The sequence below is a fragment of the Ornithorhynchus anatinus genome, unplaced genomic scaffold (genome assembly GCF_004115215.2).
Source record: "Ornithorhynchus anatinus isolate Pmale09 unplaced genomic scaffold, mOrnAna1.pri.v4 scaffold_219_arrow_ctg1, whole genome shotgun sequence".
NCBI classification, from domain to species: domain Eukaryota; kingdom Metazoa; phylum Chordata; class Mammalia; order Monotremata; family Ornithorhynchidae; genus Ornithorhynchus; species Ornithorhynchus anatinus.
In genome coordinates, this window is record NW_024396722.1 from 1 (window position 1) to 27,015 (window position 27,015).

The 27,015-nt window shown below is 51.4% G+C and overlaps 1 protein-coding gene across 2 annotated transcripts; it reads right to left on the minus strand.

The window, feature by feature from the left end:
- Positions 1 to 26: 26 nt before the first annotated feature.
- Positions 27 to 9,462, minus strand: ILVBL (ilvB acetolactate synthase like). 2 transcript variants are annotated; one of them, XM_029056659.1, is made up of 16 exons: positions 9,405 to 9,462; positions 8,954 to 9,109; positions 6,721 to 6,922; positions 6,095 to 6,222; positions 5,422 to 5,560; positions 5,100 to 5,211; positions 4,754 to 4,853; positions 3,691 to 3,788; positions 3,308 to 3,444; positions 3,008 to 3,142; positions 2,203 to 2,317; positions 1,819 to 1,988; positions 1,544 to 1,614; positions 1,312 to 1,383; positions 888 to 993; positions 27 to 278 (listed from the first exon to the last, which is right to left on the minus strand). In XM_029056659.1, the coding sequence occupies exons 2-16, from the start codon at positions 9,086 to 9,088 to the stop codon at positions 100 to 102; spliced, it is 1,899 nt and encodes a 632-aa protein (XP_028912492.1). In that variant the 5' UTR covers positions 9,089 to 9,109; positions 9,405 to 9,462; the 3' UTR covers positions 27 to 99. The 2 variants fall into 2 exon arrangements, with proteins under 2 accessions (XP_028912492.1, XP_028912493.1); XM_029056660.1 differs by lacking the exon at positions 9,405 to 9,462 and adding an exon at positions 9,212 to 9,317.
- Between the last annotated feature and the right edge of the window lie 17,553 nt (positions 9,463 to 27,015).

Consider the following 27,015-nt stretch of genomic DNA (forward strand, 5'->3'; position numbering starts at 1 on the left):
GGGTTTAACGGGGGGGGGGGGGGGGGGGGGAGGGGGGACGACGGACGGACACGAAGCTGCGTCGGGCCGGGGAGGGGGCACAGGGCGGGGCCATCCCGACTAGATGGAGATGGAGCCTTCACGGAAATCCGACTTGCCGATGAGAACATTGATGAGGGTGGGCCGGCCCTGGTGGCACTGCTCCTGGGCAGCTCGGAGCACCTCTGCGGCTTTCTCCTCATTCTCCCTGGACAGCAGGAATCCATGGGCCCCCAGTCCCTCCACCGCTGCGTGATAATCTGTAGGGGCAGAGGGGTAGAGAAGCAGCGTGGCGCAGTGGAAAGAGCACGGGCTTTGGAGTCAGGGCTCATGAGTTCGAATCCCAGCTCTGCCACTTGTCAGCTGTGTGACTGTGGGCAAGTCACTTAACTTCTCTGTGCCTCAGTTCCCTCATCTGTAAAATGGGGATTAAGACTGTGAGCCCCACGTGGGACAACCTGATTCCCCTGTGTCTACCCCAGCGCTTAGAACAGTGCTCTGCACATAGTAAGCGCTTAACAAATACCAACATTATTATTATTATCCACGCTGTGGTCAACTTGGCTACAAATCGACACCCAGAATCCAGCCCGTTCTGGGCATGCAATGTGGCCAGCTGCCAAGAGGGTGGCCGTCATTCCTAACCTCGCTGGAATCCAGCCCTGGACTACAACCTCTTCCGGGCAGCGACAACAAGCCCATCCTCCCCTACAGCCCCGACCTCACTCCAACCAATGTCAGTCTATGGTATTTGTTGATCACTGACTCCGTGCAGAGTCCCAGACTAAGTGTTCAATCTGGCTTGATCTCACCTTGAGTCCCGAGCCTCCCTCCCTCCTCCTCCCCCAGCAGCCCCCGGGTCCCCTCACCGGTGTAAGCCAGCCGACAGGCCACGTTGCTGCCCAGCATGGGCACCTGTTCCCGGGAGATCTGGGTCCAGCAGGCATCATTCCCCACCAGGGCGATGATGGGCGTCTGGAGAGGAAGGGGGTTGAGGGTCGGGGGAGGGAAGTGGAGGCTGCCGTCACCCACACTGGGACTTCTCTATCCCTATCCCCGCTATTCAGTCAGAGCTGGTCCAGTGGGGGAAAGGGCAGCGGGGAGCGGGACCCAGGGAAAAAGGGGGTAGGTACAGAAAAGGAGGGGAGCCCATGCCCAAGGGAGGCTTGGGCTCCCCTCTCCCTTCCCTAGCCATTACAGCCTCCCTCCTTGGGGTCCCAGCCTTTTTCCCTGCTGCCTCCTCCAATGGGCCCTTCCCCGACTCAGTTCGCCGGTGGGAGGGGAGGAGAGTACCTTATGACGGACAAAGGTATCAAACTCTATGAGGCTGTAGCCCAAGGCCCCATCTCCAAACAGGACCCAGACCTGAGAGAGGGACAAGAGGGAAAAGACTTGTCATCCCAGATCCCGGCCTCTGCCGGCTCCTTTCTCCCCCTACTGCCCACTGCCCCGGGTAGATCCGCCTCCAGTCCCCGAAGCCTGGCACTGTCCCCACGAAGCCCCCGGGGGCAACTTCTCCACTCACCTCTGCATCTGGTCGGCACAGTTTGGCTCCAAGTGCAAAGCCCCCCCCGACACCCAGAGTCCCAAAAGCACCTGAGGAGAGACAGAGTGGGGGGGGGGGTGCGGGGAGGGCGGAAGGGGAGTCTGCCCCCTGCCCAGGATCTCCTCCAAAGGACTTGGGGCAGGGGGAGAAGGGGTGGGCGGGCGGGCAGGCAGTGGGCCGCACCAGCCGTGCACCCCAGATCCTGGGGAGTACTGGGAGGGCCCAAGATCGGCTCAAGGGCTCCCCTCACTCACCAGGGTCAAGCCAGCATAGGGGCCCGCGGGGCCGCACTATGTACGCGGCACTGCCCACAAAGTCACCGCCGTCGGCCACCAGCACTGAGTCAGCGGGCAGCGCCTCCTCCACCAGCCCCAGCACCTTGAGTGGGTTCAGGTGCTGGGCTGGCGACACCGCTGCCTTTTCCCTGCAATGGGGAAAGTGGGCTCAGCATTCCCAGGGGAGTGCCCCCTCACCTCCGCCAGACTCCCAATGCTCCCAGCTGCTCCTTGGGAGTCGGGCACCACTCTCTCCACTTCCTGTCACTCCCCGCCACCCCTCCCCGAGACGCCCAGGCCCCTCTCTGCCCAGTCCCCAGGGACCCTCCCGAGCCTTGCCCCCCAGCCCCGGCCACGACCCACCGGTTGACCTGCTCCTTGCGTCTGTCGGCCTCCCGTAGCCCTTCAACCCAGTCAGAGGCCCAGGTCTGACCCTGCAGCCCCCGCACCAGTCGCAGCAGAAAAGACGCCACATCCCCTGAGAGAGGAGAGAGGAACTGTGGGGGTAAGGGGAGCCTAGGAAAAAAACTTCCACATCCAGACAGTGCCTGACTGGGGGCAGGAGTGTGAGGGTTGGGAACTGGGGTGGGTGGGGTGGGATGGGGGGACTGTGATTTGTATTTCCCTGGCCTTGGGGTAAGAAACTAAGGATGTCTGTGAATTTATTGCTCCTCTCCCTTGAAGCTCTTCCTGCAGGGGAGCACCCACTGTTTCAGGTGTCTGTGAATAGTAGTAGTTTACTACTGGCCCCACAGAAAGAGCCCGGGCCCAAGAGTCAGGAGACCCAGGTTCTAATGTCGGCTCTTCCGCTAGCCTGGTGTGTGAGCCTGGGCCAGTCATTTCACTTCTCTGTCTTGGTTTCCTCATCTATAAAAGGGGGATTCAAAATACCCGTTGCCCCTCCCCCTTCAGCTGTGAGTCCCAAGTGGGCCAGGGACCGTGCCTGATCTGATCATCTACTACTTACTCCAGAGCTTAGCACAATGCTGGGCATACAGTAAGTGCTTCACAGATACCACCACCGCGATTATTATTATCGTTGTTGTTAATATTACTATTATTGGAGAGGTGTCAAGACGGTGGATTCCATTTCCCTTCATCCTCCGCGCCACCAGGGGGGAGAGGCGGGGAGGGCGGGCAAAGGGGCGCCGGGCCTGCCTCAGTTTACCCTGGATGGCCTCACGGGGCTTCCAGAAGAGATCGGAGTTGAGCAGCAGCTGAGCGCGGTCCCGGTTGACAGCAATGATGCTACTGCCGCGGTTCAGGACACGGCCATAGGACAGGCGGAAGTCACACACAGTGCCTGGGTTGGGGGGCGGTGAAGGGGAGGGCGCCATCACTGACTGCATCCCGGAGGCCACCCAGCCCGTTCTCCATCCGACCGCCTCCGTTCCTCCCCAGTGCTCTTCACCCCGAGTGGCCCCGTCCAGCACAAGAGACCAGAGCCGGCTCGCCCCCACACTCCTACCAGCCAAAATGACCACGTCGGCTTCCTTCAGGGCTTCACGGCGATTCTGCCTGATGTGCAGGGGATGGTCCCGGCCCAACAGCCCTCGGGCCATTCCACCCAGGAAGCAGGGGATCCCCAAGGACTCCACTGCCGCCCTGAGGGACCACGGGAGGAAACGTCAGAGAACCGATCTGCCTAGGGCAGCCCTTCCCAGACTGTCCTCTTCTTCCCAGTTCCTCCCTCCCTAAGCTCCGTGGTTCAACCCAAGGCCCTTCCGTCCCTCCTTGACTCTACCCCAAAAGGAAATATGGCAGGGCAGGGAGGCAGAGGGGATAGGAGAACAGAGAAGCTACACAGGGATGTGGGAAGGCTTGGGGAGGATAGCGGCCGGAGCCCCTCACCGGAGACTCTCAGATGGGGTGGGGGGCAGCAGGGCCTGGCTCCCCAGCAGCAGGAGCGGCTTCTTGGCCCGACTAACAAGTTCCACACAGCGCTGCACCTAATGAAGATAAAAAGAATGGGAGTATTGGTTGAGCACTTACTAGGTGCCAAGCATCGTGTTAAACGCCGGAGCGGATACAAGAGATGCTAACTGGGTACGGTCCCTGTCCTATATGGGGCTCACAGTCTGAAGGGGAGGGTGAACAGGTCTGTCTCCCCCTTTTAGACTGTGAGCCCGTTGTTGGGCAGGGATTGTCTCTGTTGCCGAATTGTACATTCCAAGCGCTTAGTACAGTGCTCTGCACACAGCACTCGATAAAGACGACTGAACGAACAGGTATTTTATCCTCATTTTACAGATGAGGCAACTGAGGCACAGAGAAGCGAAATGACATGCACAAGATCACACAGCAGGCAAGTGGTGGAGCTGGGACTAGAAGCCAGTAACCCTGACTTCCAGGCCCAGGTTCTTTCCATTAAGCCACACTGCTTTTAATCATAGTAATAAATAATAATAGTGGTATTTGTTAAGTGCTTACTATGTGCCAGGCACTGTACTAAGCACTAGGGTGGATACAAGCAAATGGGGTTGGACACAATCCCTGTCCCACACGGGGTTCAAAGTCTCAATCCCCATTTTACAGATGAGGTAACTGGGGCACAGAGGAAGTGAAATGACTTGCCCAAGGTCACATAGCCAACAAGAAGCAGAGCAGGGATTGGAACCCATGAGCTCTGACTCCCAGGCCCATGCTCTAGCCACTGCGCCACACTGCTTCTTCTCCCAGGGAACCCAGCAGGGTACAGCTCCACCCCCAGCCAGGCCCATCCCCCCCCCCCAGCAGGGTACAGCTCCACCCCCAGCCAGGCCCATCCCCCACCCCACCCCACCCCCCGTAAACTGACTCGACCCCGTGGCAGGGAGGTAGAAAGGGACTCTTCCTTCCTACCCCACAGGGGGCATCCACAGGCTGCCCCATCCCCGGCCAGGGGCCGGGGGCGAGAGAGGCCCAGGTAGCTCACCTGCTGGGTAGAGGCTTGAGGGATGTTCAGCGGGAGGGGTCCTTCGGGCTGGGGCTCCCAGGCCCCTGCAAACAGGTTGGTCAGGTGATTTTTCAGGTACCTGGGATGGGGGTGGGGTAGAAGGAGGACACCAGACCAAGGTCAGCCGGAAGGTTGGAGCCAGGCCCGGTCCGAGAAGGGACGGGGAGAGCCAGGGCCAAGGCGGGAGGGAAGGAGGCTCAGGCCAGAGAGAGAGGCAAAGCTTAGGCAGGCCACAAGGAAGTGTGTGTGAGGCTGGGGTGGCTCAGAGAAGAGGTGGAGGCCAGGGGAACATCGAGGGGTTGGGGAGAGGGGGGCTGGAGCTCACCAGGAGACAAGCTGGCCCATGAGGTTCTTGGGAGGGTGAGTAGGCATCACTTCCTTCTTCACCATGAAGTAGGGGTACAGCACATCAATAGGGAGCTCCACAAACACGGGGCCTGGGGGCAGCGGGGCCACGGCGGGGTTACCAGGCCCGCTCCCCTTCTTCCTCTTCTCTCTACAAAAGCTTTTCCCTTCGCCTTCCTCCACCCTCCCGGAAGTTTGCCCTCATACCCCCCTCAATCCACCACATTACTTTGTGGTGGGGGTGGGGTCTCCACCCGGTTGGTTCCTCTACCCCCACTTCTCCCAGTCCCTTCCCTTTGTACCGGGAGTGCCAGACTGGGCAGCGGCGAGGGCAGCCCGCAGGGTGGGGATGATGTCCCGGACCCGACGCACAGAGGCACAGAACTTGCAGAGCGGCCGAAAGAGAGCGAGCTGGTCGATGCCCTGGAGAGCTCCCCGACCCTGGGAAAGAAATCCGATCACCAGTCAGGGCCCCGTCCTGTGCCCCTCCGTGGGGAAGCCGCCCCCAGGGACACAGCATAAGTCAAATGAAGTCTCCCCGCATCCATGCCAACCTATAGCCGGGGCGGGTGGGACAGAAACAGACCACTGACAGCTTCTGGAAATCCCAGAAAAGGAGGCATCTGTGATATGCCATGCATTCTGCCAGGAGTTCAGCAGGACACGAAGATGACCTATGCATCCTCTGTCATAAGTATGAGCTGGAGCGCTGCTTTTTTGGGAGGGGAACCCCTAACCCCCCACACCCTCACTCCCAAGGCGTTGTATTCCCCTCCCCGGGTCCCCGTGAACGTGGGAGCCGCTTCCAAGCCGCAGGACTCAGTGGCAGAAATGGAGGCGAAGGGAGGCTGGGCGCAGACAATTCAAAACCAGACGGAAAAAACGTCTGGTGCCGTATCAAGATTAGACGGGACGGAGCAGCCAAAAACAGTCAGTCCGGCCGCCCTAGCACTGCACTAGGCCGGCCCCTCTCACCTGCAGCAGTGTGGCAGCCGCGCCCCCCAGAAGCAGCACTGGGGACTGGGCCATCTGGGCATTCTTCACTGCCGTCACCGTATTGGTGAGCCCGGGCCCCGCCGTCACCGCTGCAACCCCCACGGTCCCTAACACACAGAACTTCCGTTACCTTAAGAGCTGATGGTCCTGGGTAAGAGACTCCTTACCACAGCACCACCCACCAAGCCCGTCCCCCAGGACTCACTCTTAGGTCACTTCACTGTCACCCAAACTGTCCCCATGACCTCACCCATTGTTCCCATCAGACTCCTCATCACCGTGACAGAGTCCGGCCTGGGGCCCTGGGCCACACTCGAGGTCTGGGCCTTTCCCCCCCCCGCCTCATTTTGGGTCTCCTGGCACCAGGGGGGACCACAGTGCCAGACTACATGGCACCACCCTTTGCCTCCATGCCAGCCCCAAAGTCAAGGTGTCCACTGGCACCACAGAGGTTCCTGGGTGCTGGGACAGCTTTGGGTCCTACCATCCTACCCCTACGCCACTGCCCACCACCCCGGTCACTTTGGCAACTCTCCCCCTCTCTGTTCTCCCTCCTGATCTTCACAGTTGTCCTTACCAAGGGGGGCGGTGGTGTGGTCCCTTACCTGAGAGCCGGGCTACAGCATCAGCAGCGAAGACAGCGGTGGCCTCATGACGGGTGTCTACCACGCGGATGCCCAGCTTTTCGGCAGCCACCAGCAAAGGGGAGATGTGCCCGCCAACCAGGGTGAAGAGGAAGCGCACACCGTGGGCCCGCAGAACCGCCGCCACGCTCTCCCCACCATGCCGTGGGCTGGACTGATCCACCTGAGACAGGGGAAGGGAGCGGGAGGAGCCATCCTTCCCTAAGCCCTCATTTTTCCTCTTCTCTCCGTGCCTTTGGATTTGTACTCTTTATTCACCCCAACCCTCAGCCCCACAGCACTTACGTACATATCCATGATTTATTTATTTTTATTAACGTCTGTCACCCCTTCTAGACTGTAAGCTCCTTGTGGGCAGGGAACGTGTCTACCTGTGTCATACTGTACTCTCGCATGTGCTTACTACAGTGCTGCTCTGCACATGGTAAGTGCTCAATAAATATAATTGATTGACTGACTGAGGGCTCTGGGGCGATCTTACTCAGTACGTGCTGAAGAGCCTAGGGACTCATTTGGACCCATTTGGGACCCAGTACCTGGAACCGCTCCCCCCACCCCCTTCACATCAGCCAGACACTAGCTCTCCCCATCTTCAAAAGGCTCCTGAAACCCCACCTCCTCCAAGAGGCCTTCCCATATTACTTTCCTTCTTCCCAAGTCGCAGCCACCCAACTTTCACCTCAGTGCTTACGCGCCTCTCAGCCACCCAGAGAACCTCTCTCCATAGACTGTCAGTTCCTTGAGGGCAGGGATCCTACCAACTCTATTGGACTGGATTCTCCCAAGCACCTAGTACAGCGCTCTGCGCACAGTAAGTGCTCGCTAAATACCATTGATTGATATGTAAATTATTTTGTGCCTGTCCTTCCTGCTAGATTGTAAACTGTGAGAGCAGGGATCATGTCTTAAATCACGACACTAACTTGTAAATACTTTTATGCCTGTCTCCCCCTTTAGAAGGTAGGGAATGTGTCACTTCATTATGGGTGGGTGGGTGGCTTCTGTCTCTGGCAAGGAGGTGAGGCCTGGGCTTGGTTCTCCCCCACTGTTTAGGGCTGGTTCAAGCTACTCCTGGACAATCTGGGCTCTCTTCAACTCCCAAGGTCCTGGTCTGTGCCCCCCACCCCATCAGCTACAAAAGGGAGGCCCTACGTCCCCTAAACCCACGGGAGTGAGACCAGGAACTGGTCTTTTAATGTAGTTAAAACACGGGCAAAAATGGAAATACTTTGAGTCTCTGAGCAGGCAGTTGGCCCTGCGGAAGCTGTAAAATGTTTCAACTGTTTTTAGAGGTTTTTTATTTGTTCTCCCTGTTCACTATGGACTTTGCCCATTTTGAAAGGTGGACTTCTTTTTTCTGTTTGTGGGCCTCCCCCATTTTTTCAGTTGTGACCTCCATGAAGGCGGGGATTAGGTCTGCTAATTTTCATTCCATATTATCTCAAACCTCCCCACCATTCTCCAATTCAGCTTTGGTGGATTCCCAGGCGGTCTCGGCATCAAGGTGTAAAGTCAGAACTTTGGGTCTTGGGACCTATTTCGCCACTTGCCTCCCTCCGAGGCCCCGGGGCCCCGACCTCTTCTCCAAGGAGGAATAAATTAGCTATTCTTTGCACGGCCCTTTGTACAGCACGCAACACGACGGCATCTCGTTGCTCTGAAGAGTAGGAAGCGAATGATCCCGAGGCCGCGTGGGATCCAAAGTTCACGGGGCTCTGGAGAACCGGAAAGCTCAAATTCTTGGGTGGCGGGGGCAGTTGGGGGCTGACTCATTCCTCCATTACCTACATATCAAATGCAGGCCAACCTCCTGATATCAGGGTGCCTCTGCAGAAAAGGCCCAAGCCAAGGGCGGAGTGGCTGGGGGGAGCAACGGCAGAGCCCGGCGAGGGGTCAAAAGGTGCGAGTACTGGCTGGGGGTGGCTAACGGCTAGCCTCTGTAACCCAGTGGGATACTCGAGAGCACCGGGCCTTCTTCGCCAAGCCCGTCGTTGGGCAGGGATGGTCTCTGTTGCCGAATTGTCCATTCCAAGTACGGTGCTCTGCACATAGTAAGCGCTCAATAAATACCACTGAATATCAAATGAAAGGGGGATTGGACCCACTGTCGCTCAGTCCACTCAGCCCTCCGGCCACCTCTGTTTGGGCACCCGCCCCTCCGGCCATCTTCCCCCAGCCTAGCCCAAGGCCCCACCTTGTGTCTGAGCTGGTAGATCAAACCCAGCCTGTGGGCAGCTCCAAGCAGGGCGGCCGCCAGGGTCCCGAGTGCCAACAGGATGCAGGAGCCGTGGAAGCCACAATCTGGAGTGGGGTCCGTTGAGGGCTCCATTGGGAAGGGAGGGGACGGCACCTAAAAGAGCGGTAGGGGTTGGGACGAGACACACGCTGCTCCCCGAGGACCCATTCTCTAGCCCGGCGGCCTCCTCCCGGCCGCTCCCCCACCTGAGCCCACCTTCGCCTCAACGCCCGACGCGTCCCGCGACCCTCGGGGTGACGTCACAGCCCGAGAGGCCCCGCCCCGTCACGTGACCCCGAGGCTCGCGGCGCCGATGCAGGCCCCTCCCGCTCCCTCGCGGCCCCCGCGCGGCCCCTCAGCCGGGGCCCGGCCCCCCCCGCCTGCCCCTGCGCCACCCCGCGCCCCTCACCCCGTGCAGCGCCGCCTCCGTCCCGGAAATGGCTTCGCCCCACGTGACCGCCGCCTCGGGTCTCGGAGGCGGGAGGGATGGGGGGCGGGGCCGCCAGCCGGCGGGTGGGCAGTCGATCCGCCCATCACCCCGCTCCTCCTCCTCTCCCGCCTATTTTTAATAATGCCGATGGCATTGGTAGATAATTCTTTCAATAGTATTTATTGAGCGCTTACTATGTGCAGAGCACTGTACTAAGCGCTTGGAATGTAACAATAATGTTGGTATTTGTTAAGGGCTTTCTGTGTGCAGAGTACTGTTCTAAGCGCTGGGTGAGATACAGCAGCGTGGCTCAGTGGAAAGAGCATGGGCTTGCGAGTCAGGGTCATGGATTCGAATCCCGCTCCACCACTTGGCAGCTGTGTGACTGTGGGCGAGTCACTTCACTTCTCTGGGCCTCAGTTACCTCATCTGTCAAATGGGGATGAAGACTGTGAGCCTCACGTGAGACAACCTGATTACCCTGTATCTACCCCAGCGCTTAGATAAGTGCTCTGCACATAGTAAGCTCTTAACAAATACCAACATTATTATTATTATTATTATTACAAGGTCATCAGATTGTCCCACATGAGGCTCACCATCTTCATCCCCATTTTACAGATGAGGTCACTCATCTGAAGTGACTTGCCCACAGTCACCCAGCTGACAAGTGGCAGAGGTTCTTTCCACTGAGCCACGCTGCTTCTCAGCGCTTACTATGGGCAAGGCACTGTTCTGAGCACTGGAGGGATACAAGGTGATAATAATGTTAGTATTTGTTAAGCGCTTACTATGTGCGGAGCACTGTTCTAAGCGCTGGGGTAGATACAGGGTAATCAGGTTGTCCCACGTGAGGCTCACAGTCTTCATCCCCATTTTACAGATGAGGTCACTGAAGCACAGAGAAGTTAAGTGACTTGCCCACAGTCACACAGCTGACAAACAGCGTAGCCGGGATTCGAACCCACGACCTCCAACTCCCAAGCCTGGGCTCTTTCCACTGAGTCACGGGGTTGTCCCACGTGGGGCTCCCAGTCTTCATCCCCATTTTCCAGATGATGTCACTGAGGCTCAGAGAAGTGAAGTGACTTGCCCAAAGTCACACAGCTGACAAGCGGCAGAGCCAGGATTAGAACCCATGACCTCTGACTCCCAAGCCAGGGCTCTTTCCACTGAGTCACACTCTTTTCCTTCTTCTCGGTCCGCCGAGGACGGGGCCGTGCAATCCTTCCTTCCCCACCCTGTTCCTCCCCTCGCCTGAGATACGTCTTCTTCCTCATGGACTTCCCTCATGCATTCATTCATCGAGCACTTGCTGGGTGCAGAACCAGTACTAAGCGCTTGAAAAGTGCAATTCAGCAAAAGAGACAATCCCTGCCCACAACGGGTTCACGGTCTAGAAGCGGGGAGACAGACATCAAAACAAGTAAACAGGCATCGATAGCATCAATATAAACAAATAGAATACCCCCCCTTCCACTTTACAGACCCTCTTCACTCCCTAGACCCCTCGCCCATTCACTAACACTGTCCTCTTTTACAGCCTTTCCTTCTCCCTCACAGCCTCTCCCATACTTTTTTTTTAATGGTATTCGTTAAGTGCTCATTATGTGCCAGGCACTGTACTAAGCATTAGGGTAGATACATGATAAGCAGGATTGACACAGTCCTTGTCCCACATAGGACTCACAATCTTAATCAATGTTTTACAACTGAGGTAATTGAGGCCCGGAGAAGTGAAGTGACTTGCCCAAGGTCACACAACAGGCACGCAGTGGAGCCGGGATTAGATCCAGAGCTTCTGACACCCAGGCCTGTGCTCTATCCTGTAGGCCACACTGCTTCACCTCTGCAGAGCCACCTTCCCTTCCTTCCAGACCCCTCCCCTCTGATTTCTTTCTACCTCTGGCAGAGACCCCTGCAAGACTCCTTTCCCCTTACAGTTCCTGCCCAGGAAATGTAGGGTTTCTGTCAATCAATCAGTGGTATTTATTGAGCTCTTACTATGTGCAGGATACTGTCCTAAGCACTTGTCAGAGTGTAATACAACAGAATGAGCATTCATGTCCCCTGCCCATAATGAACTTAAAGTCTAGAGGGGGAGGCAGACATTAGTATGAATAAGTCATTTGTAGTGTATAATTTAAAGAAAGGTAAAATAAGTGCTGTGGGGTTGGGGGTGGGGTGAATATCAAATGTCCAAAGGTCACACACAGATCCAATTGCATAGATGATGCAGAAGGGAGAGCAAGCCAGGGAAAAGAGGGCTTAGGGAAATGGGAAATGCTGCTCCCATTAACCTGCTACCAGAGTAATTGAACTCTGGCCCTTTTTTAATGGCATCTGTTAAGCTCTTACTATGTGTCAAGTGCTCTTTGAAGTGTTGGGGATATACATTTATCAGGTCGGACACAATCCCTGCCTCAGATGGGACCCGCAGTCTAAGTAGGAGGGAGAACAGGTATTGAATCCTTATTTTACAGTTGAGGAAACTGAGGCACAGAGAAGAATCAGAATTAGAACCCAGGTCTGACTCTCAGACCTATGTTCTTTCCACTAGGCCACACTGCTTCCCTTATGTATTTGGTGTCCCAAAATATGGGATCTGCCATTGGCCTGCTATATGATCTCAAACAAATCACTGAACTTCTCTGGGCTTCAATTTCCTCATCTGTACAATACAGATGAATTATCTGTTCTCCCCCCTCCCCTTTAGACTGCGAGCCCTATCGGGGACAGGGACTGTGCCCGATCTGGTGGTACTGTATCTTCCCCAGGGCTTAGTATGGTACTTGGCACACAGAAAGGGCTTAACAAATATCATTATTCTTCCTACTTCCAAGGATCAAAAGTGGTCTCAAGTTGGGCGAGAGAGGGGAGAATTTACCTGGTAGCCCTTAAATCTCCAGCAATTTGAGAGATGCAAGACATTAGGGACAGTATAGGGGAAGAGGGAGACAACAGTTAGCACCAATCCTCCATCCCTTCCTCTTGTCCTCTTAAAATGTCCTTAGGGTCCCTGGCAAATGACAGAGTTTAGGCAAGGAGACAAATCTTTCAGTGCTTCTGGGGTCTATAGTGTGGTATTATAGTGGATATGAAAGAATGGGCAAGTAATCAGGAGGACTAATTTTCTGGAGAAGACAGGGAAAATGTGGAAGAGGCAGACCAACAGCTAGATGGATAGAGACCATAACGACGATAATTGAAGAACCATTAGAAAGGTTACGGATTATGGCACAAAACAGGACCTTCTGGAGAAAATATATCCATAGAGTCACTATGGATTGGAAACGACTTGACGGCACCTGATAGTAATAAAATAATTAAAAGGGAATAAATGGAGAGACATTCATTCATTCAATTGTATTTTTTGAGTGCTTACTATGTGCAGAGCACTGTACTAAGCACTTGGAATGTTCAATTTGGCAACAGAGACAACCCCTGCCCAACAATGGGCTCCCAGTCTAAATGGGGGAGGCACTGAGGATAGGTCTGAAATTGTGTGTGTGTGTGTGTGTGTGTGAGAGAGAGAGAGAGAGAGAGAGAAAGAGAATAAAATATTACATAATTGACTTGGTGGAACAAGGTCTTTCAATCTGTTCTCTAGGGCTCCTCTCACCTCTAGAACCTGGAATACTCCATTTCCTCTGAAGTTGGTTTCCATACTTTGTGTCTTTTTCTTGATCAGAAGGTCTTCCCTTGCATTCCACCTAACCTTTTCTCATATTAATTTCTTTCCACTCCTCCAAGTTCCCTCATTCATTCTCCATCTTCTGCCTAGCTCCTTGTCTCTCTGGCCATTTGAGTCTTCAAGGCCAGGGGTAAAGTCTCGAAGCAGAGCTGAACAGAACCCAGGTCTGCCACAGATTTTCCATCGTATCCAATCATATTTACTGAGCGTTTACTGTGTGCAGAGCACTGTACTAAGTGCTTGGGAGAGTACAATATAACAATAAGCAGACACATTCCCTGCCCACCACGAGCTTGTAGTCTAGAATGCTCCTTCTCCAACTCCACCCCGGGCACCTTAGTCTTGCTTCTCATCTCCCCAAGCCTTCAGTTTCAGCCCTTGTTCTGTTCCTTCTCCCCAACTCTCCTCTCTAAGTCTTCTGGCCTGCCCTCCACGGTGACTTTTTTTAAAATGGTATTTCTTAAGCGTTTACTCTGTGTCAGGTGCTGTACTAAACATTGGGGTAGATACAAGTTAATCAGTAACACTTTCGACCAGACACACACACTGACACGCCCAGGAAGGCAGATACATGCTGATACCTCCAGACAGACACAATATGACAGCCTCAGACAGGCAGATACCTGCTACCGCCTCCAGAATGACAGACTCAGTCAGCCCCAGGCAAACAGGCTTGAACACGTCCAACACACTCTCTCACTGATTCTCTTCCTGTATCAGTCTTCCCAATCCTTATAATCCAGGCCAGGGCAGATTTCTAGGAAATTTCCACAGGGCATGTGGAAGCCTTTGGTTAGCCTTACTCAACCTGAGGGCTTTGAGTTCAATATCTCAGGTCTAGCTGGCTTGATAATGATTCTGATCACTCTCTCCACCTTCAAAGCCTTATTAAAAGCATATCTTTTCCAAGAGACCTTCCCGGACTAAGCCCTCATTTCCTCTTCCCCCACTTCCTACTGCTTCGCCATTGCATGTGAATTTGCACCCTTTTGTATGCAGGGAACATGTCTTCTGTATTGTTATATTGTACTCTCCCAAGCGCTTATTGAGTGCACACAACAAGCACTCAATAAATACCATTGATTGATTTACCGCTCCCACAGTCCCATAGCTGATTTACATTAATGTCTGTCTCCTCATCTAGACTGTAAGTTTGTTGTGGGCACGGAATGTGTCTACCAACTCCGTTATATTGTACTCTCCCAAGCTCTTAGTACACTGCTCTGCACATGGTAAGCACTCAGTAAAGATGATTGATTGATTGATTATTCCACCCTTTCTATGCGCTAAGCTCTTAGCAAGATCATCAGAGCCGATTTCTCTATGTCACTTCAAGGCCGAGGAGCCTAGCAAAGTGACCTCTGTAGAGCCACCCCAAACCTCTAGCTGTGCAAGAAATAGTAGGCTAGTCACCATTGTATAGAAGGTGTCCACAGAGTAGTTCTATTCTGGATCACCTCCCCACTCAGGCCTAATGGTGATTATAGCAGCACCTCCCAAGTTCATAGTCATCACCACTGTAAGGTAGGACTCATAGGCAGAGAAGACTTCGCACCTGATGCTGGCAGAAGGGATCCAAGACAAAAGTGTCAGAGGAGGTGATGCAGTCCAGGTGCCAGGAGAAGCTCATGTTAGTCTCAGGTTTTGTTTTTGTAGTAGTTGGTAAGTGCCAGGCACTGTACCAAGTGCTGAGGTAGATACAAGTTAATCAAGTTGGACACAGTCTCCATCCCACATAGGTCTCTCAGTTTGAAGCCCCATTTTACAGATGAGGGAATAGAGGCCCCAAAAAGAGAAGCGCCTTGCCCAAGCTCACACAGCAGGCAAGTGGTAGAGTCAGAATTAGAACACAGGTCCTTCTGACTCCCAGGCCCATGCTCTATCCACTAGGCCATGCTGCTCCTCTAAAATCCCCAAGAACCTGGAGCAGATAGCTGAGTCATGATCATGGCTACAGTGGGAGTGGCAGATTGTCCTGTAAAATACCTACACAGGCACACAGTTGACCTTTGTTGTGGAAGGACACCCCCCCCCGACAGTGAAGTTGACCTTTGCGTGTGTGTGTGTGTGTCTGTAAAGGCCAATGAGGGCAAAATGGGCCCAGTCCCACGGGGCACACAGAAAGGCCGTCCTTTGAGGTGGCATCGTGCTGGATGTTTGCAGCGCTTAGTGCTGTTTCCTCCCTTGCATCCTTGTCTCTAGTTCCTCACGAAGCTTATGCTCCAAGAGAGCCGCTCCTTTCTCGATTGCGGCACGTCGTGCAGGTCTATCCCTGGCAACCGACGTCCAATTTTCGGCTAGGTTGTGTTTTACCATATCCTTATGACATTTTCTCTGCCCTCCTTGCTTTTGTTTTCCCGGTTTTAACTCTCCCAGCAGCAGCTGGGAGCAGCTCCTGGCAGGCAGGAATCGTTTCTACCAACTCTGTTGCCTTGCTCTCTCCTAAGAGCTTAGTTCAGTGCTTTGCACACAATAAGTGCTCAAAAAATACCACTGAATGATTGATTGATTGATTGAGTAATGGTCATCGTATTTCCTGAGTGCTTACTGCGTGCAGAGCTGTGAACTAAGTGGTGGAGAGAAGCAGTGTGGCTTAGTGGAAAGAGCCTGGGCTTGGGAGTCAGAGCTACTTAACTTCTCTGTGCCTCAGTGACCTCATCTGTCAAATGGGGATTAACTGTGAGCCTCACGTGGGACAACCTGATTACCCTGTATCTACCCCAGCGCTTAGAACAGTGCTCCGCACATAGTAAGTGCTTAACAAATACCAACATTATTATTATTATTATTAGGAGGGGAACAGGTATTGAATCCCCATTTTGCAGTTGCAGAGGAAGTGAAGTGACTTACCCAAGGTCACACATCAAGCATGTGGTAGAGACTGGATTAGAACCCAGGTCCTTTGGCTCCCAGGTCCAGGCTTTATCATCTGGGCCATGGTGCTTCCACACCATGAAGTATCATGAAGAGGAAGGGTTAACAAAGGACATCCTCAGGTTTGGGACATTGGAGAACAAAAGCAGTCACTGCTATTTTATCTCTCCACTTCATCTCAGGAGCCTAATAAGAAAGAAAAGAATTGAGAGTATGAGAAAAAATTGTTTGGCAGAGGCTCTTGGAAATGAGCTCCTTCTGGACCCCAGATCCCTCCCAAATCATGGAATTGCAAGGAATCGCCAAGTATCCATTATCAACCTAACCAGTCTCTGCAATCAATCAGCAGTATTTACTGAGTGCTTATGTTCGGAGCACTATACTAAGCACTTGGGAGAGTACACTGAAGTTGGTAGACACAATCCCTTGCCTTCAAGGAGCTTACAGTCCACTGTTTGCAGGACACTGCAGTAAACGTTTGGGAGAGTACATTAGGGTTGGTAGACACAATTTCCTCAATCGATCAATCAGCAAATCGATGGTATTGAGTGTTTACTGTGCGCAGAGCACTGTACTAAGTACTTGGGAGAGTACATTATAACAGTGTTGGTAGACACACTCTCTGCCCACCGGGGCCTTGTAGTCTCGAGGGGGAGACAGACATTAATATAAACAAATGGAGATCAGCGAGGTAAAGTAGATGGGGTGAGCTGATTGAGTGCTTTCAAGCCAGTGGTAAGGAGTTTCTGTTTGATGCAGAGGTGGACGGACAACCACTGGAGGTTCTCGAGGATCCCTGCCCACAAGAAACTGACAATCTACTGGCAGCCTAATTGCCCTGATCCTCTGAGTGCCTTCCTACTGAATTTTGAGCCAGAAGGCTGTCATGATGATGAAGTCCATACTTCACTCTGCTGTCTGGATCTTTTTTTTTTTTTTTGCAAAATTGTTCAATCCAAGTTTTCCCACTCCTCAAGAACCTCCAGTGGTTGCCCATGCATCTCTGCATCAAACAGAAACTCCTTACCTCCCGTTTTTAAAGTCCCTCTAGACTGTAAACTCATTGTGGGCAGGGAATGTGTCTGTTTAAAGTTATATTGTAGTCTCCCAAGCACTTAGTACAGTGCTCTGCACACAGTAAATGTTCAATAAATACAATTGACCAACTGACTTTAAAGCACTCAATCACCTTGCCCCCTCCTACCTCACCTAGTTGCTTTCCTACTGCAACCCAGCCCGCACAACTTCATTCTTCCAATGCCAACCTACTCACTGTAACTTGATCTCATCTATCTCACCGCTGACCTCTCACCCATGTCCTGCCTCTGGTCTGAAGCTCCCCCCCACTTCGTATCTGACAGACCACCACTCTCCCCACCTTCAAGCACATCTCCTCCAAGAGGCCTTCCCTGACTAAGTCATCATTTCTCTATTCCCTCTCCCTTCTGCCTTCTGATTTGTACCCTTTGTTTATCCCACCCTCAGCCCCACAGCACTTATGTCCGGATCTGTAATTTATTTTAATGTCTGTCTCCTGCCCTAGACTGTAAACTCCTTGTGGGAGAGGAATGTGTTTATTGACTCTGTTGTACTGTACTGTGCCGTATTGTATTGTTTTGCATTTAGTACAGTGCTCTCCACATAGAAAATGCTCAATAAATTTGTTTGATTGATTGATTGATTGAGAGAGCAATCAATTAATAATATTTATTGAGTGCCTACTAGGTGCAGAACACTGCCGTATTTATTTCTTCACCGACCCATCTTTCTTCTAGTCTTTTTTTCTTCCCAAGTGGTTAGGGCAGTGCTCTGTACCCAGTAGGTGTTCAATAAATACCACTGATTAATAATAATAATAATAATAATAATTATAATTATGGTACTTGTTAAGCACTTACTATGTGGATACAAGTTATTCAGTCAGGTTGGACATAATTCCTGTCCTATATAGAGCTCACACTCTTAATCCCCATTTTCCAAATAAGGCCACTGAGGTCCAGTGAAATGAAGTGACTTGCCCAAGGTCACACAGCAGACATGTGGTGGAACCGGGATTAGAACCCATGACCTTCTGACTCCCAGACCCGGGCTCTAGCCACTAATCCACACCAATTGATTGCTCTCATTCCTGAGATGAACATTCATTGGGTCGGGACTCCTAGAAGAGGTGGGATTGCAGGGGGGCTACAAAGATAATAATAATAATAATAATAATGTTGGTATTTGTTAAGCGCTTACTATGTGCCGAGCACTGTTCTAAGCGCTGGGGTAAACACAGGGGAATCAGGTTGTCCCACGTGGGGCTCACAGTCTTAATCCCCATTTTACAGATGAGGGAACTGAGGCACAGAGAAGTTAAGTGACTTGCCCAGAGTCACACAGCTGACAAGTGGCAGAGCTGGGATTTGAACTCATGAGCCCTGACTCCAAAGCCCGTGCTCTTTCCACTGCGCCACGCTGCTCCTCAGGGAAAGTTGTGGTCTGGTGGGTGTGAAAGAGGTGAGAATTTATTTTGTTAATGGTACTTAACAAATGGTACTTACTATGAGCTAAGCACTGTACTAAGTGCTGGGGTGGATACAAGATCATCAGGTCAGACACAGTGTCTGTCCTATATGAGGCTCACAGTCTAAATAGGAGGGAGAATGAGTATTAAATCTGCATTTGACAGATGAGGAACCTGAAGCCCTGAGAAGTGAAGTGATTTGCCCAAGGTCACACGGACCCAGAATTAGAATCCAGGTCTGTGGTCTTTCCACTAAGCCACGCTGTTTCATCCAGGTGAGAATTCCAGGAATACCAGGCAGGAAGAAAGGTGTGAGCAAGGGATTAGGTGTGGGAGAGTAGAGAATGAGGCACAGTGAAAATGTGATCTTGGGAGGAACGAAGAGGGTGAGCCGGGGTGTAGTGAAATAAGAGAGCTGATAAGTAAGAGGGAGAGAGCTGGTGGGGTGCCCTAAAGCCCATGGTCCAGAGTTTCTGCTTGATGCCCAGAGGAATGGGTAATCATTGGAAGTTTGGGAGGAGTGGGGAGAGGTGTGCAGAACAGTTCTGTAGAAAAATGACTCGGGTAGCAGAATGAAGCTTTGACTGGAGAAGGGAGAGGCTGGAAGCAGGAAGGTCAGTGAGTTGGCTGATCCAGTAGTCCAGCTGGGATATGCCAAGTGTCTGGACCATGTCGTTGGCCCGACATAAACAGGGTAGAAGACTCATCTGCGGGAGATCTCAATCTCAGGAAATCCTATGAATAGATCAGTCTGAAAGCCAAACCGGACTCTAGTTCTCGTCTCGGTGACCCCTCTGACCGCGGCTCAGCTTTTGGCCGGATCTCCTTCCTGCCTAGGGACCCATTCTCTCACTGCACGGAAGCAACTGCATTTAAACATTTTCACCTTGGGTTTTCCCTGTCCGAGAGCTCCACAAGCCAAGTCCCGTTTGAGAGTTTAGTCCCCTGGGATTCTATGCCTCTTTCATAAGCGCCAAGACCAAAGGACCAGGGTCACATTACAAGAGGACCCTGAAGAGAGAGCCGCTAAGGAGAGCCATCCTGGCCAATGGGGAGGAGCTGGTTAGTGGCTACTCTCCGCCATGGCTCCTCATTCCTCCTATTTTCCAGGCGGCCCAGGGAAAGGTTTCAGGAACCCATGGTTGCTGCTTTTTTCAGCCCAGCTGAGGTTTGGCAGCTCTTCAGGGACCAACTAGCCAGGTGTAGGCTATTCTCAATCATTTGTTGCCCCGGGGAGCAGGGGTGCAGGGTTCCACATTTTTTATAAAGCCGACGGGCTTTTTGAAAATTCAACCTTCAGAATGCCTGATTTTTGTTTTGATTTGGGGCATCTGTCCTCATCTTTTATTTTGTTTGTGTGTTTTAATGATTTTTGTTAAGTGCTAACTGTGTGCCAGGCACTGTACTAAGTGCTGGGGTAGATCCAAGCTAATAAGGTTGGACACAGTCCATGTCCCACATGGGGTACACAGTCTGCATCTCCATTTTACAGACGAGGTAACTGAGGCGCAGAGAAGTGACTTACCCAAGGTCACACAACGGACAAGCGGCGGAGCCAGGATGAGAATTCAGGTCCTCTGACTCCCAGGCCGGGGCTCTTTCCGTTAGGCCACGCTCCTTGCTCATGGCTCCCTATGGGTCTGTCATTCGGCCCCTCTCCCCACCTTATAGAAGCAGCGTGGCTCACTGGAAAGAGCACGGGCTTTGGAGTCAGAGGTCATGGGTTCGAACCCCGGCTCTACCACTTGTCAGCTGTGTGACTTTGGGCAAGTCACTTAACTTCTCGGTGCCTCAGTTACCTCATCTGTAAAATGGGGATTAAGACTGTGAGCCCCACGTGGGACAACCTGATTCCCCTGTGTCTACCCCAGCGCTTAGAACAGTGCTCGGCACATAGTAAGCGCTTAACAAATACCAACATTATTATATTCAAGGGCCAGGAACTGTGTCGGAATAGGGCCCAGGTATTCTCTCCCAGAGCTTAGTACAGTGCTCGGCCCACAGTAAGTGCTTAATAAATGCCATGACTAATGATAAGAATTGTGGTATTCGTTAAGCCCTTACTAGGTGCCAAGCACTGTACTAAGCACTGGGGTAGATACGAGACATCAGGCTGGACCCAATCCCTGTCCCACATGGGGCTCCCAATCTAAGTAGGAGGGAGAACGGCTATCGAGTCCCCATTTGACAAAGGATGGAAACTGAGGCCCAGAGAAGTGAAGTGACTTGCCCAAAGTCACATCTATTGAATGTTAACTTTGTGCAGAGCACCACACTGAGTGCTTAGTGCACAGGGTCACACAGTGGGCAAGTGGTTGATCCGGGATCGGAACCCACGTCCTCCGACTCCCAAGCCTGGGCTCTTTTCACCTCACCCTGGGGCTCCTCCACTACTATTTACTCCCGAAGAAAATCCCCAAGTAGCAATCTTCACTTTTCTCAACAAATGCATACAGCCACGCTTCTCCCCCAGCATCTATGTTAACCCGCCCTCCGCCCCCGGACAAGTAGCTTCTGGGCGTCATCTCACGTTCACACTCACACATCCCCTGGAAACCACAAGCAATTAGAGCTCAGGGAAGGAAGAGATATATTTAGAGCTTGGAAGAATATAGGGAGGGTTTGATGTCAGCAGGCTCCAACTGCAGTCCTTTCACTCCAAGTGATCCTCCCAGGGTTTCCACCTGAGCTGCTATTGACAGGGTTGGTTAGCAAGGAAGCATTACCACTGTCAGATTCCGTAGGTCCGCCCTGCCAGCCCCGAGGCCTGAGGACAGATGTAACCCAAAATTTGAGTAAATACAGACCCGACAGCCCTGTACATCCTGAAGACAGATTAGGAAGCAAATAGGTGCCCAACACATAGAAAAAAATCACACTTAGACGCTATTTATTCATTCATTCATTCGATCATACTTATCGAGCGCTTAATGTGTGCAAAGCACTGTACTATGTGCTTGGGAGAGTACAAGACAACAACAAACAGGCACATCCCCTGCCCACAACGAACTCACAGTCTAGAGGGGGAGACAGACTTTAACATAAATAAATACATCACAGATATATATGCGTGTGCTGTGGGGATGGGAGGGAGGATGAATGAAGGGAGCAAGTCAGGGCGACGCAGAAGGGAATGAATCTAAGTCTAGACTGTAAACTCATTTTTTAGTGGCATTTGTTAAGTGCTTACCATGTGCCAGGCATTGCTCTAAGCAGTGGGGATAGATACAAATTAATCAGGTTGGACACAGTCCCTGTCCCACATAGGGGTCACAGTCTATAATCTCCATTTTACCATTGAGGTTATTGAAGCACAGAGAAGTGAAGTGAACCCCCTGACCTCTGACTCCCACGCCCGTGCCCTTTCCATTAAGTCACACTGCTTCTCTTAAAAAAAGTAGAGTGGGGCTGGGGTATCAGAGTGTTTAAGGAGTACACGGCCAAGTGCATAGTGGATGCAGAGGGGAGGGCGGTTAGGGTAAATGAGGGACTTAGTCCAGGAAGAGAACGGATAAGTAAGGTAGGGTCAGGCAGCCTTGGTTACACTGCAAGGAATATGTGTCCATCTGTCAATGAATTAGGCAGAGATTATGAGATGGACTCACTGCCAAGTCGTTTTATGGAATTGGACCCCCAGCGGCTGGTAGAATTCCACTAAGGCAGTCCCTGAAACTCTGTTTGGAGAAGGGGGATGTGGAGTGGTTGGACAGCCTTGATGCTGAGTTTGAGGCACTATGGCTCGATGAGGAGAGAGAGGCTGGAGGCAGGGAGACCAATGAGGAGTTTGATTCCATCATCTAGTCCCAGTAGGACTGGAACTTGTAACAACCGTTTGGGTGGAGAGGAAGAGGTGGGCTTGGAACACGTTTTTCCCAGCACTTGGTACAATGTTTTGCACACTGGAAGCACTTTATAACTGCTATTAAGGATTGATTGATCGATCGATCGAAAAAAGGTGAAAGTGCCTTCTTGCAGTAATTATCAGGGCATCTCCCTGATCTCCACTGCCGGGAAGCTTCTAGCCAGAGCCCTTCTGGACCTACGTTTGCAGAAGATTATTCACTGCATGCTCCCAGAACCCAGCCAGGTTCTAATCCTGGCTCCACCACTTTTCTGCTGCATGACCTTGGGCAAGTCACTTCGTTTCTCTGTGCCTCCGTTACCTTATCTACCTCATCTGTAAAATACAGATTAAGACTGTGCGTCCCTGTGGAACAAGAACTGTGTCTGACCCGATTAGCTTGTATCTACCTCAGCACTGTGCCTTGCTCATAGTAAACGCTTCACAGATACCATAAAAAAACCAACAACATGTGGCTTTAGACAATAACACTGCAACAGGGGTGTGATCTTTGTAGCATGTCTGATTTAGGAGAAATGCAAAGAGCAACACTAAAACCTCTTAAGTATTTTCCTAGTCATTAGAAAAGCATTTGACATTATTAGATCTGGGTTCGGGCAACTACTAAATAAATGGGTTGCCCTGTGAAGTTTATCTGACTGAGAGCACAATGATATGTTCTGTCAGGTCAGAGTCAAGTTCTTACTATGTGCCCAGCACAGCAATAAACACTGGGATTGACTGTAAACTCACCGTGGGCAGGGAATGTATCCGCTAACTCTGTTGTATTTTACTCTCTCAAGCGCTTACTACAATGCTCTGCACATAGAGAAGCAGCGTGGCTCAATGGAAAGAGCACGGGTTTGGGAGTCAGAGGACCTGGGCTCTAATCCAGGCTCCACCATTTGTCTGCTGTGTGACTTTGGGCAAGCCACCTCACTTCTCTGTGCCTCAGTTACCTCATCTGTGAAATGGGGATTAAAACTGTGAGCCCCACATGGGACAACCTGATGACCTTGTATCTACCCCAGCGCTTAGAACAGAGCTTGGCACATAGTAAGCACTTAACAAATTGCTATAGTAAGTGCTCAATAAATACCATTGATGATACAAGTTAATCAGGTTCAAACACAGCCCAAATAGAAGGGAGAAAAGGTTTTTTATCCCCTTTTTACAAATGAGGTAACTGAGGCCCAGAGAAGTAAAGGGACTTGCCTAAGATCACACAGCAGACAAGTGGGAGAGCCAGGATTAGAACCCAAGTTCTTCTGACTACCAGGCCTGGGCTCTATCATTCTCCCTGCCCATGTTGAACTCACAGTCTAGAGTCGGGGAGACAGACATCAGCACAAATAAATAAAATTACAGATATATACATAAGTGCTTTGGAGCTGGGAGGTGGGGAGAGCAAAGGGAGCAAGTCCACTAGGCCATGCTGCTTTTCAAATTTCCCACCACCCCACATCCCTCTTCTCCAAACAGAGTTTCAGGGAGTGCCTTAGTAGAATTCTACCAGCCGCTGGGGGTCCAATTCCATAAAACGACTTGGCAGCGAGTCCATCTCATAATCTCTGCCTAATTCATTGACAGATGGACACATATTCCTTGGTTTATTCGTACCTGTGCAGTGTAACCAGTCCTTGCTCTAACTCGGTAACCCCCAACACAGCCTTTACTGGGTTTCACGAGCATAACAACATAACTTTGGTCTGGGGAATAAATCTGGATAAACTTTATTGGAATTGAAACAATATCCGTGAGGACAAAATTTCTCCCGATGAAGTGCTGAAAAGTTAATTGGGTCAGCATGAGAAATCTTGAAGCATTAGTTACTCGTCCAACTCTTGATAGAATTTTCTGGAAACAATATTTGGACAGAAGACAGGGATTGTGAACAGGGGTATCACTCACCAAAATCGTCATCTGCCTCTAACAATGGATAAATTGGCAGGCCTGAAAGTTTCACACATACTCACACACAAACACACACACACACACCCCTCCCCCTCTCCAGTCCTGCCAGAAACATTCCACGGGTGTTCCTTCACACCTGACAAGACCATGGGTAGAGAAAATTGCTGTCAGGCAAATGCATTTAGTTTTTCTGAATGATTCTAAATTTTGACATTTGCAGAGGGAGCAAACATTTCCATCTTTCTGCCCAACTTTCTGGTCTCTACGATTTTGAAGGGGAAAACGATTTTCATCTCTGGGGCTGGGCCAAAGGGAGTCATTATTTCTGGACTTTGAGGAATTGCTTTCCAGGGTTCGGAGGCCCTAGGGATAATTCGGTCATAAAGTGACTAAGTCCTCCTCCAAACTGGACTTCATCATTCTCAGCCTGGACTGTGGCCTAGCCCTGCTTAGAGGAAGGTTCGCCAAATCCCCCTCCTCTTAGTTTTCCTGGTGTGATCTGGCCCGATCCCTGTAACTCTCAGATGTTTTCATCTGGGATTTCACCCCAGGCTTCCAAGGAATTCCCTTCACAGTAAGCACTCAATAAATACACAGCATGGCGTAGAGGATAGAGTAGGGGCCAGGGAGTCAGGAGGTCATGGGTTCTAATCCCCACTCCATCACTTATATGCTGTGTGACCTTGGGCAAGTCACTTCACTTCTCTGGGCCTCAGTGACCTCATCTGTAAAATGGTGATTGAGACTGTGAGCCCCACATGGGATAGGGACTGTGTCCAACCCGATCTGCTTCTATCCACCCCAGCGCTTTTAGTAGGGTGTGTGGCACATGGTAAGCACATTCCAAGCGCTTAGTACAGTGCTCTGCACACAGTAAGCGCTCAATAAATATGATTGAATGAATGAATGAATAACCAATACCACTGATGGCTTTGCTCGATCCCTCCATCTTCTCTACCTAACTGCTATAGACTGCTAACCCCTCTTGGAGAGGGAACATGTCTACCAACTGTGGTACTGTACTGCCCTAATCGCTTAGTACAGTGCTCTGCACACAGTAAGCACTCAATAAATCTCATTGATCGGCCGATTCAAGGGTTGAGACCGGTTCTACCTGAGCCTAAGGAGATGGCCAGTTGTTTTAAGCTGTCTGACAAAACTGTGCATTGGTGAGTGAGCCTGTCCCCTCCCTCTATGCAGGATACCCAAGGGGCCTTTAGCTGTGGGCACGTGGCCCCCATATGGAGATGGGCCAGAGCTGGGTAGTGAATATGTACTTTGGCGATACTGCAGTCAGCATAGTACAGCTGCTGTTTCTCCCTTGTTTCAGATGATTTCCCAGGTAATAATTGTGAATCTAAGTAGGCCCACACCTGCTTCAAACACATACACACACCTGCTTCACAGACACAAACAGTGTGTTTATGAAGGATGCGCAGAGGGAGGGGAGGATTTAGAGGAAGATTGCCTTCCCATCTGTGGTTCCCTCAGGAATCTCGGATGGGAGAAATAATAATAATAATAATGATAATAATGTTGGTATTTGTTAAGCGCTTACTATGTGCAAAGCACTGTTCTAAGCGCTGGGGTAGACACAGGGGAATCAGGTTGTCCCACGTGGGGGTCACAGTCTTGATCCCCATTTTACAGATGAGGTAACTGAGGCACAGAGAAGTTAAGTGACTGCCCACAGTCACACAGCTGACAAGCGGCGGAGCTAGGATTCGAACCCATGACCTCTGACTCCAAAGCCCGTGCTCTTTCCACAAATTGCGGTGTTTGTTAAGGGATTATTTTATACCAAGCACTGTATTAAATCGTGTAGTAATACAATATAAGCAGAGCAGACATAATCCATAACCCACCCGGGATTCCCAATCTAAGGGTTATTGAATTATTGAATCCCCATTTTACAGTTGAGGAAATTGAGGCACAGAGAAGTGAAGTGACTTGTCCAAGGTCACACAGAAGTCAAGTGCTAAGCGCTTAGTACAGTGTTTTGCACACAGTAAGCGCCCGATAAATATGACTGAATGAAAGTGGCCAAACTGGGATTAGAATCCAGGTCCTCTAATGCTCAGGCCTGTCATTATAGCTATTAACAGTTAGCGGGAACCTAAGATGTGCAAACACTGTCCAAAATTCACAAAAGATACAGCCCCTGATCCCCAGGAGAGCAAAGCCATAAGAGCACCAACATCCCTAGTCCAACCTGCTGACAGCTGGCAAACTGCAACTTCTGACAAATTGAAAGTCAAAGCTCAAGACCTGGGAAACCCTCACGTGGGGTGACTTCTGCATGGGTCCCACCATTTGGAACAGTCAGTCAGTCAGTCAATCAATCGTATTTGTTGAGCGCTGTGTGCAGAGCACTATACTCAGCTCTTGGGAGAGTATAACATACACATTCATAAGTTCATAAGTGCTAGAGTTGCCTGAAGGGATGATATGGCTCAGGGGGATGGGAAATTAGAGAAGACTTGCTGGAGGCGATGGGATTTTAGGGGGGCTTAGAATGTAGGGAGAGGCGGGAGTCTGTCGGTTGCGGGGAGGGAATTCCAAGCTGGGGGAACAGGGTCGAGCGAGGGAACGGAGATGGGAGAGTCGAGAGCGAAGTCCAGCTAGAAGGTTGGCTTGGGAAGAGCGAGGGTAGGAGGTGGAGGATAGAGGGAGAAGAGAGCAGGTAGGTCAGGAGAGGCCAGATGATGATGATGATGATGGTATTTGTTAAGCACCTACTATGTGCCAAGCACTGTCCTAA